Below are 12313 nucleotides of genomic sequence, written 5' to 3'. Positions count from 1 at the left end.
TTTTCTTTATGAGTTGCCTGCGGAGAAGGCTAGTATGGTGCTTGTATCATAAGTTATCGCGTCTAGTAACAAAGAGCGCGCTTCGACGCCAAAGATGTTGGTGTTTAGTGCTTGTAGTAATCACGTATAAATATTTAGTTCGTCGCTTGAACCCTATGGAGGTTTGGAAGGTGCTCATATTATAGTAATCGCGTAGACATGACGGAAAAACATGACTTGAAGTTTAAAATAAGCTCATTTCACATCAAATAAGGCGGAAATTCCCCTAAGTACTTAGTGAGTAATAAAATAGTAAATAGTAAAAAAATATCAAATGCGTCTTTTTTAAATTGATGCGACTTTTTGTAAAGTGACATTGAAATTTTAGCTTTTCGTCTCTGAGCACATACATAGCGCAAGGATGATAAAGGAAAAAAATATCTCTAAAGGCCAAAATCTGGGTATGTGCATTTCAGCCTCACGATTTTTGTGTTTTGAAAAGGGAAAATCAGTCCGAAATACAAGGAACTGATGGCCATTGTAAGAACTTGTATCTTCTTTCTCCATTCTTGGAAGTGCGCATGTTCAGGGTTTTTCCGTCATGTCAATCGCGTAGGTTAACGGCACTTAAACAAAAGTGTGGTACTTAACACTCAGAGTAGCACAGGTTGGTCAGGTGTTTCTATCATAGTAATCGCGTATGTTAACGGCACTTAAACAAAAGTATGGTACTTAACACTGAGAGTAACACAGGTTGGTCAGGTGTTTCTATTATTGCAACCGTGTATGATTATTATACTGTGCTTCAAGGTCAGCTACTCAAACAGGTACATGTCGGGTTATTTGTTTCGCTATTCACATAGGACATGCGTGAGTTCTCGCATACGAGGAAGTGGGGAACTTAAATTGAATCTCTCCTCACGAGATATTTGAGCGAGGGATCAATATACTGGGTTGTGTACACCATCTAAATTTCCGCCTTCCTTATAAACGGTAATTAATTAATTATGGAGCAGGGCTTGTGAGGATAATTCTGAAATTAGTCCAAGTTTGTTTATATGGTTGTTTAATTCGTGGCTCCCTACCAAAAAAATCCAATTAGTCACGTCATTGATGAAGTCACAATCACGTGACTGTATTGGTGCACCCCCCTTGACACATAAATGACATACCAAGTTTGGTAGTTATATGTTTCATTTATGAATATAGACATGGCATCGGGACAGTTTTGCTTGAAGTGACTTCATCGATGGCGTCACGCATCACATGACACCTACCAAGTTTGGTTGTTATACAATGTTTCTTTCACAAGATATTAATGTTTTTTTATTTTGATAACGTCAGCGTAATCTGCTTCTAGTGACGTCATTGTTGACGTCACAATCACGTTATCATATTTGAGCACCCTCCTTGACACCAACATGTTTGTGCTTTTTATCACGTGACGTCATCGATGGCATCACACAACACGTGACCATATTGTTGCATCCCCCTTAACACCTACATGACACTTACCGAGTTTGGTTGCCATATGTTTCCTTTTGATGAAGTCAGCATTTTTTGGCTTCTAGTGACGTCATCGATCACGTCACAAATCGCGTGACCAAAGTTTTGCACCTTTGACACATACATGACACCTGCCAAGATTGGTTGTCATATGATGCTTTTTGGGGACGGGCGGACATCGCGTCACCAAGACTGGAGTCGATGGGTTACCAATATTTGTTACCATATTTGTTTTGTATACCACTTTTTCTTTGGTATGGGGCTCCGCTCACACGGCGCTTCGCGCCGCGTGGGAGCTCCGCTATAACGTAGCAGCTTTCTAATAGGTGATTTTTGCTTGGTTTTAGAAAATAGAAAAAGTGTAAAAAAAGCTAATATACACTTGTTCATAACATCTGATGCTTTTAAAAAGGCCACAACACAAATTCCACATGTTATAGTTGTTTATGAGCGAAGGTCAGATTGTCCGTACAGAGAAATATCAGATAGTAAATATGTTCTTTTAATGACTCTATGTCAGGACGTAACATCATGCAAGGACGTCCCTCCCTTCCTTCCTCCGTACATTTTTACGCTGCCATTGTCCTGTGTCTTTTCTCTGTGACGTCAAGTTCATTTCCATGGCCTCAAAACACAATGTCCACTCCTTGAAGGCTTGTAAAACCATGAAGATGTCTTTACGTATTGCAAAGCATTCTGGGAGATCCAGATGTCGCAATTCCACTTCCAGGCCCAACACCGAATTTAAAAATGATTTTTCTTGCACGATGTAAAAGATATTTCACCGAGAAAAAGGCAATGGTCTATACCCGCCATCAGCTGATAAAAATCCAGGACTGTTCTGCATTGATGCCTGGGAAGCGTTTCATGGGGCTTTCGCATGCAAGAATATATGTACTGTCAAACCAGAGGCTTATAAACCGTTTTTCGATAAGACTGGGGGCACTCCTATCAAGGACAAGGTGAGAGAGATGCCAGGAGCATGGATAAACGGCCGGGTGGGGTATGGGATATTGTAGAGTCACATTATAGCGAGAGACATTGCGCTTCTCCCTCATCCCCACCCCCTCTTCCCAAAACAAATAAAAAGGACTGAGGGTCTCTCCAATACCGGTTGTTGATGGTGTACGATAAACTCAAAGCGTATATATGGGGGGAGGGGGGTATGGGTAGTGTGGGTGAAGTGTAGGGCAGTAGAAAAAGTAGAATAAGAGGGAAAAGGTCCCGAGCGGGATTGAAAGAAAAGTGGTGGAACGCTTGATATAAATAAGGGAGGAATCAGTTTGGGTAAGCGCGGAGGAGAGGCAGTATAAAGGGGGCAGTATGAGGGCCTGTGATTAAATTTTGATAACACAGGATAATAAGTGGCTGGGGAACATAAGAAATGAGATATATGAAGATACGAAATGAGAAAAGGGAAGGTAGGAAATGAGACAAGGGAAGATAGGAAGTAAGAGAAGGGAAAATAGGAAATGAGAGGTAGAAGGTGTAGCAAAGAGTGGAAAACGTGAGAGAAGTTATAATAAGATAAAAATACCCTAAAAATCTACATGCTCTGAAGCGACTGGTGTCGTGTTATTTTTATGTGATTTCAGGTTCTGTTCTGGGCTTACACACAGAAACTAGCGGATGCTTAAGGACAATACGGGACAAAAGCCGTTACGCTCTACGACACACTTAGCGGGTGAGGAAGAACAGGGCTGCTCTCGTCATAGAACACAAGGAAGGTCCTCGCACATAACGTGTACAATGTTAACAGTAGCACTGACACAAGTAAGTGCTTACTGCAAGAAATAAAAATAACAGCAGTAAAATTTTGCTGTGGCAAAACTTGCCCACCCTCATCACCAGATATAAAGGGGTAACACGTCCTCTTGTATAGGAAAACACAACCCTTTCCTTCTTTCTTTTGGTTCTTAAACTTCTAGTTACGTTCTCTTTCAAGACTCAGCTTATGCATACGACATACGTTTCGTTTAGTTAAATGATAGATTTACTGTCCAATGTTTGAGGCGATCTACAAAACACAGTGTTTACGTCCTTTTTGTTTTCAAACAAGCCTAGAACTAGTTTTGGGTTTCCTGTGCCCTTGTGCGTTGAGCTTTGTGCCTCGTTCTTTTACTTTGCTATGTTTGGAGGTTAGGTGGGTTTTCTGTGTTGTTTTAAGATTCCTGTGGTTTTTTGATGTGACGTTACTGAGACCCTCTTTTAACTGGCACTCTCGAGCGCCTTTTGCCTCAAGGTCAAACACAGGGTTCCCGAACAGATTGCCTGGAACCAGGCCGCTTATCAACTTTGCGCTTTCTCCGTGAAGGGCCCTTTTAGCACGTTTAAAGTGGTGCGGAGACCCGACCAACCAGACGGATGATGGCATCAACTACACGCAGTGCCCACACTGCAAGAAGGACGAGAACGAAGGCGTGGAACAGTTCTGGGGCGCAGCGGCACTGGAGGTAAGAAAACTTGAAACCGTGGGAGTTGCATACCCAGGATTGGCTGGGGAGAGGGTGTGCGCAGTCATAGGTATCATATGGAAAAAGAAGAGTATTTGAAGTGAATTTAATTATTCACAATAAATTCCAACAAGAAACCACCGATCCTGAAAATCATACAATGATTGTACTTGTGAATACTTTGTTTTCTTCTGAAAATTAACGAATAATCTTCTTAACGTCGAGGCTAACACTGTTAAATGCGCCCTCAATCTGTCTAGCGGACATTTTCGAATTCGAAACTGAACTTTTCATTACGAGAAAATACGCCTTCTTGTGCGCCAATAGTCAATCAATAATACGAAAATCTATTCATTTGAACGAAGCGGCATTCATTTGTGCAAAATGCATATTCAATTTGGAATTTTGCATAAATGTGGTTGTGTTTTATTATTTCCTGTTTAAGCCATTCAATACCCGTATGTTACAATGCTTTCCAGATATTTCTACAACTTCCATCTCCCTGGCTTAAATCGGGACCAGGAGGGCAACGTGGTGAAGAAAGTCACTGAACTCGTGATTATCCTAGCAACTCAACCAGGAAAAGGTAAAACACTAAATCATTATAATATTATTATTGTTTTAAATAATAAGTAAATAACTACCTTATTGTCCATCAACAACTAGTGCGGGCTGCATAAATACCTTATTGTCTATCAACCATTAGTGCGGGCTGTACAACTACCTTATTGTCTATCAACTACTAGTGCGGACAGTACAACTACCTTATTGTCCATCAACCACTAGTGCGGGCTGCATAAATACCTTATTGTCTATCAACCATTAGTGCGGGCTGTACAACTACCTTATTGTCTATCAACCACTAGTGCGGGCTGTACAACTACCTTATTGTTGTACAGCGGCTGTACAACTACCTTATTGTCTATCAACCACTAGTGCGGGCTGTACAACTACCTTATTGTCTATCAACCATTAGTGCGGGCTGTACAACTACCTTATTGTCTATCAACCACTAGTGCGGGCTGTACAACTACCTTATTGTTCATCAACCACTAGTGCGGGCTGTACAACTACCTTATTGTCCATCAACCACTAGTGCGGACTGTACAACTACCTTATTGTCCATCAACCACTAGTGCGGGCTGTACAACTACCTTATTGTCCATCAACCACTAGTGCGGGCTGTACAACTACCTTATTGTCCATCAACCACTAGTGCGGGCTGTACAACTACCTTATTGTCAATCAACCACTAGTGCGGGCTGTACAACTACCTTATTGTCCATCAACCACTAGTGCGGACTGCATAACTACCTTATTGTCCATCAACCACTAGTGTGGACTGTACAACTACCTTATTGTCCATCGACCACTAGTGCGGGCTGTACAACTACCTTATTGTTCATCAACCACTAGTGCGGACTGTACAACTACCTTATTGTCCATCAATCACTACTGCGGACTGTACAACTAACTTATTGTCCATCAACCACTAGTGCGGACTGTACAACTACCTTATTGTCCATCAACCACTAGTGCGGGCTGTACAACTACCTTATTGTCCATCAACCACTAGTGCGGACTGTACAACTACCTTATTGTCCATCAACCACTAGTGCGGACTGCATAACTACCTTATTGTCCATCAACCACTAGTGCGGACAGTACAACTACCTTATTGTCCATCAACCACTAGTGCGGACTGTACAACTACCTTATTGTCCATCAACCACTAGTGCGGGCTGCACAACTACCTTATTGTCCCTCAACTACTAGTGCGGACAGTACAACTACCTTATTGTCCATCAACCACTAGTGCGGACTGTACAACTACCTTATTGTTCATCAACCACTAGTGCGGGCTGCACAACTACCTTATTGTCCATCAACCAGTAGTGCGGACTGCATAACTACCTTATTGTCTATCAACCACTAGTGCGGACTGTACAACTACCTTATTGTCTATCAACCACTAGTGCGGGCTGTACAACTACCTTATTGTCCATCAACCACTAGTGCGGGCTGTACAACTACCTTATTGTCCATCAACCACTAGTGTGGGCTGCATAACTACCTTATTGTCCATCAACCACTAGTGCGGGCTGTACAACTACCTTATTGTCCATCAACCACTAGTGCGGACTGCATAACTACCTTATTGTCCATCAACTACTAGTGCGGGCTGCACAACTAGCTTATTGTCCATCAACTACTAGTGCGGGCTGTACAACTACCTTATTGTCCATCAACTGCTAGTGAGGACTGTACAACTACCTTATTGTCCATCAACCACTAGTGCGGACAGTACAACTACCTTATTGTCCATCAACCACTAGTGCGGGCTGTACAACTACCTTATTGTCCATCAACTACTAGTGCTGACAGTACAACTACCTTATTGTCCATCAACCACTCCTTCATAGTAGTTTAAACTTAAAAATACACCAGTCTGTTTATAAATCTTCGAAATAACTATAGCCTAATACGATATTCAGGTCTTCGCCTGAATTAGCCGATGGAAATGGTGCTTTGTGTGACTCGGTTTATGGTGCGGGGGCGTGAAATGGACGAATGATTGGCAGAAACATTTTTATGACTGTAATCGGTTTTAGGCCTGGGGACGCCTGCGGATCTGGTAGCCTGCAGGACTTAAAGGATGCCATTGAAGACAAAGCGAAAGCTGACTGGGTACCTATACCTAGATGCGTGGAAAATCCATCATAAGTGAAACACGCGGTGTAAAAACCGACGAGACCTGGGGTGTTACTTTTTATTTTTATTAAACATTCTTTATTGTACCCTGCCAAATACTATCTTATGGGATAAGAGATAACCTTCAATTACAAGGAAACGTTGAATCTTACTAACAAATATATTTTGGTAGCAGAATTACAAAAACATTTTCTAGCTTTCATTCCAGGTGCGGATCTAGCTTTTCGCTAAGGAAGGGGGGGAGGGGTTTCGCTGAGTGACAAAGGGGGGAGGGGGTAATTTTATTTGTTACATATGGCTTTCTGGACGCCCAAAGGGGGGGGGGGGGGGAGTTTAAACCCCGTAAATCCTCCCCCTAGACCCGCTACTGCATTCGGTAACCCAAAACCATGTTTACGACGCCATGTTGAATTGCGTCTCTAAAGTCGTCCCAGAATGCTGTTCGCTTTTCGAGTCGGCCCAATCCCCCGCGAAACTTAAAATGGCGAACACAATATGAAGCAAGTCGGTCGATTATTTTATGATTCATGAATCCAGATCTCTCCTCGTGAATAGACGACAGTAGCTAATGCAACGTTATTTTTTTAGAGACATATTGGCTATGCTTGAGTCAAAACAGACATAGCAAGACAAGGGCGTGGAGCCTTCCCCGGGACTGACGATTGGGTCGAAGGAATACCAACACAGTAGGGCAGTGAACAACACACAATGAGGTCGTCTATACAGCACGAATATTTACAATATGCATCATGGGATGGATGACGTCACAGTTTTCGAATTACATGTCTCGCGGCCTATACAAAATTCAATTATGCTGTACCAAGGATTAACGTTTTCATCGTCTTGTCACCATAGTGAATCTAAGCAGGTTTTAACACTCTCATTACTAAAACGCCCCCAGACGTCCGTCAAATATAGGACCAGCCCCAAAACGTCAGAAATGCAAACTGACTATCACCAAACCCGGATACTCATGGATTCATCCAAGGCATAGACGACCTTTAAAAGCGCATTCAAGCAATGTAATAGAATTGACTCAAAATGTTTCTGACCAAGTCGTAGACAAATGCTTAAATTCAGAAACATTTCTTACCAAAAAAGACACGAAATTCCCAACTACAAATAAAGACAAGCAAACACAGATCAAGTCAAAAATAGATACCTTCATTGCCCTCCATCAGGTCCCATTTTTTAGCCATCAGACAAAATAATCAATTTTAAGACCTCCATTAGAAGCGAGTATCATCTTTAGGCTATATTGCACGTCTGCACTGCATCATGGGACATCTTCAGAGAGAGGCGGGTAAACTCCTCCCAAATAATCATAATAGTCTCTTTGCCCCAAAGCCAAACAAAACATTCCCAAGGAACCCAAAGTTTTTTAATTAGGTTGGGTGGCAAAGATGTTCCACATTGGAGAGTATGAGGCCATTCACTAGAAAATTTCTTTCTCGCTCGGTGAAGCCCAAACAAGGAACCATCCATAAGCACAGCATTAATCATGCCAAAATAGACTTCATGATGTCCTAAGGCACTCTCCAAATTTGAAAACGAAGCAAAACTGTTGTAAGCAACAGGCTGTAGCTAAACAGAAAAGACACCGCAGTGCATTGTTGGAAACTTCAAGGCATACCGTCTTGGGTCAGCGGTAGCTTAACTTAACTGGAAATGTTGGACTTGAAATAGGGGGGGGGGGGGGGGGGAAGGTTGCTGTTTTTATTTATTTTTTTACACTTTTGCTCAAAATTCCCCAGGATGCAAAGATTTAAGTTGACGTAGCATTTTAACTTTATGAGATATAACATTACGTTTTTTGTAGTGTCCGCCGGCTGTGCTTTTGTATCAAAATGGTCCACAAATGAATAAATAATAATTTTTTTCCCCAGATTACCACTCTCCCCGTCCCTTTGCGACCACCAAACTTAGTATTGGTCAGAAATCGGATGAACGCATAAGTATGACGTTTTAAAAAACAAAGCAAAAACATAAACAGGTAATATTAAACGTGCTTTATTGTCTATATACAAATATATACATTTTTATTTATGATAAATGCCGAAACAGAAAAGAAACTACATATCAATGCCACGCCCAAACGATCTTTGGTTCAGCTCAGTACAGCTACTCTCACGCCTGCCAGTTCGTAACTCAACTGCCGATCATCTAGCGGGCGTGGTCCCGTCACGTGGCCTAAACCGTTACAGCTCACGAACCACCTTATGTAACAGGCAACACTCCGAAGGGTCTTGAACTCCAGAAGAACAGCCTTCCCGTCAGGATGTCTAAATCCATTCTGGTCGCGATTATGCGAATCAAACAACAACCAGGTTTGCGATGTCTTAAATATGGCAATTGTGTATAACAAGTACCTTACAATAAACATATTATACTCGTTTAAAGATTCGATGCTACTCTTAATGCCCGGTAGCGGGTTGTTCTTGTCTATGCCATCGTTCATGACGTTACCACATAAGACATCGCTTTTCTTGACCCTGAAGTGCCGACCACGCAGTTTTATCTCTTCTTCCATCTCATCAATATGGAGATAGGCACTTTTAAGGAGACCCATCCTCTGTTGTGTCTCCCTGTGTCTCCTATCCCGTTGATTATTATGTCATCTATGTCTTCTGGAGTCCACATTAACGGGCTTTTACCGGTCGCCCTGAGAATGGCGCAGAGAGCAATGGAACAGCACTGCACCCCTGGGATGAGGAGTCTTCCGTCCCCTTGGTCCATGTTTGCCTTGACAAGTAGCCGCGAGTAACAATTCATTCCTTCGTCCCGTAATACAAAGCTATAGATTCAAATCAAAGAGTAAAACAATTATCGAAAGAGTACATAGCGCAAGAGTATTAAGAAGGAGAAAGGAAAATACAGGGATAACGCAAGAGAGCAAACCCAGAGAAATACATATTGCCCCTTCCCCTTCTTCAAACAATCACGACCTCCTCCCTTTTAATCTGCCACCTTTTGCCCTTAATAATGATGGTAATTTTTAGGATCTTCCAATCATAGGGTTGAAGCCGTCTAAATGACACTGTGAGGATATTTTTCTCGGGAGTAAATTCAACTTGTTTATCCCTTTACCTGTTGATTGATCTTGGGCCGTCTTGTTCATAGGCTTTCGTCCCGGATCCCTTTTGGGCTGCTGTTGAGTATGAGCCCATTCTTGTGCTCGATGATGTGTTGGACCTCGCCATTACTCCACTGGCGTGGCCTTTTCTTGGTAGGTCATCTGCGTTATTGCGGTGTTTCACTTTTTTGGGTCCTAAAATGGACAAAAATACTTTACTAGGATCCTCGCAAATCGTAATTATATTATTGACAAGATGCTAAAATGCGAGTTTCTGTTTGATAAGCCAGGATTTGCGGAACGAGAGGGTAGCTATGCGCGGGGATAGACATCATGTAAAACATATAGGAATTGGCAAGTGCTCAGCTGGGAAGGACAACCATTTGGCATTGAAGGAAGGATACGCGCTACAAGCTTGCATCCCTAGCAATGAATATGCACAGCACGATGGTGCTGCACGATTACCATTCACAAAAAAATGAAAATGTAAATATAGTTGACAAATCGCTGTGTAATGATTATAACTTACTTTTGCTTAATACTGCCTCGTTTACACGCCGACCACTTTCATTTATTCCTGATGGTGGTGCTATACTTTTATGTGTACTGATGATCAGCACGTCCCCTGATTCAACACAAGGTTTCTTCTTCAATCGATGCGGCGCAGTCTCCTGTCTCTTTGAAGCAACTGGTTTCTCGACGGACAAGGTTTCCTTTCTCTTCGCTTTCTCACTTTCCCTGACATTTGACTCAGCTGATTGCACTGACAATTGGTCAGCCGCTGCATCGATCTTGTTTGAGGTCTTTCTCGTCTTGTTGTGCTTTGTCTGCGGGTTCAGCTTGTCACTCTCTTTGTGTTTTCCTTCTACGTTCACAATACCTGAACCAGCTTCATAAGTTGTCGATGTCTTATGACCAGTTACTCCCCGGGTCTGAGGGCTGATATCATCACGTCCTTCGTCTGGTGACTCTGTCACAGAAGTGTTATGCTTAGGATTTATGGCGTCATTGTCATCGAGTCTCACTTCGGTCTTGGCGTTCTGAAGGGTGTACTTCCTTCCTTCTACTGTATGTTCTGACTCGCTCTCTTTTTTCGGACAGCCTTTATTTTCTTTCTGTGATCTGCGTCGGGATGATTTTGGTCTTTGCTTTTTGCGCTTCGCCTCCTTCTTTTGTGCTTGACTGCATTCATGAAGGAGCTTCTGGTCTCCTTTGCCAGTATCCACATCATTAGTAGCTATCGGAGGTGTGTGGTCAGAGGGGAGCTCCTGATCCATCCATTCATTTGGAGTCAGTGAAACTCCAATATCAGTTGATAAGCTATTAATTGATACTTCAGCTTCTTCGCCTGTTATCTCCAGCTGTTGGCCTTCGGTACCTGACGATTCTAGAGTTATGTTTAGTGGATAAGCGGTGGATAGATATTCTTCCTTCTCTAGTGACTCTGTCATCTGTGGAGCACATTGGAGACTCAAATCAATGACTTTCTCTTCGACAGTTGTCATCTTGGATTCATCTTTATAAAGCAGCGTCGTGTCGTCAGCGCCAATCTGAATTGTGTCTGATGGTTTGACTTTCATCGATGTTGTCTGAGATATGCTGTTCATGGCGTCTGCCATATTACTGATATCTTTGTCGGGGAGCTCGGCTGCCAAGGCAGTTTGTGTGACGTAATCACCATTGGTATTTTCACGTTGCTTTGGCTTGGTCCCTTCACCCTGATCATTCTCCAAATGACTAAACCCAGACTCCGTATTCGTGAAACCCGTGTCGTGTTGCGCGAAGTCTGTTGCCTCGAGTAACGTCTCTCCCACTAAGCACTGATACCCATCATGTGGCAGCTTGCAGACAGACGATGGAAGAGCTTCCACGTCCTTAGGCTTTTTCGCACAGTAATCAATCAGATAAACTTTCACGCGGCGCCGAAGAAACGAATATCCTCCATCCTTCATGGTGACTAATGCAGGAAGCGAGATCAGATGCAGTTTGGCTGGCGCAAAGACAAACTCCATCAACTCCAGCTCGGCACGTAGAGGTCTCATTAGCGAGACAAGAGAGTCGACGAGTGGTGGACGTAGTTTTACTTGACGACCCTGGCGTGAAGCAGAAGAAGCGATACTCTCGAGGCTTTGAGTGTTCAGAGAACCGAGAATCTCAGTAAAGTTGAGCTGCCTGAGAACTGATGGGGATGATGAAACCGCTACCTGCTTCATTGGCGAGGACGGCTCAATCAACTCAGTCTGAGTGATGGGAGCTTGGTTTGGCTCGGTTTCTTCGTCGGGGCATACCTCGGTCACCCAACCAAATACAGACTTGACAAGTATCTTCGGGAAATCGTTTTTGATTTCCTCAAGATCTAGTTGTAAGGTGGTGACCCTAATTGTTTCAGCTTCGATGCTCTCAGACTTCTCGGCCATCACGCACTGGTCGTCATCATGTGGCAAGTGGCTGACAGACGATGGAAGCGCTGACACGTGACCTGGCACGTTTGCCCAGTAGTCAACCAGGTGAACCTTGATAGATCGCCGTACAAAAGAATATTTACCATTCTCCATGTTCACCAATGAAGGGAGAGCGATTGGAATCTGTG

General features: G+C 43.0%; 1 protein-coding gene across 1 annotated transcript; it reads right to left on the bottom strand.

The window, feature by feature from the left end:
- Positions 1-8644: 8644 nt before the first annotated feature.
- LOC116618255 lies at positions 8645-12309 on the bottom strand. The gene is made up of 3 exons (XM_032381770.2): positions 10253-12309; positions 9738-9918; positions 8645-9444 (listed from the first exon to the last, which is right to left on the bottom strand). Exons 1-3 carry the CDS (start codon positions 12276-12278, stop codon positions 9165-9167), a joined length of 2487 nt encoding a protein of 828 aa, XP_032237661.2. The 5' UTR covers positions 12279-12309; the 3' UTR covers positions 8645-9164.
- Between the last annotated feature and the right edge of the window lie 4 nt (positions 12310-12313).

This window comes from Nematostella vectensis, chromosome 9, assembly GCF_932526225.1.
Source record: "Nematostella vectensis chromosome 9, jaNemVect1.1, whole genome shotgun sequence".
Lineage (NCBI taxonomy): Eukaryota > Metazoa > Cnidaria > Anthozoa > Actiniaria > Edwardsiidae > Nematostella > Nematostella vectensis.
Note: the sequence above shows the minus strand (reverse complement) of the source record. Positions and strands in the feature narration are given on the sequence as shown.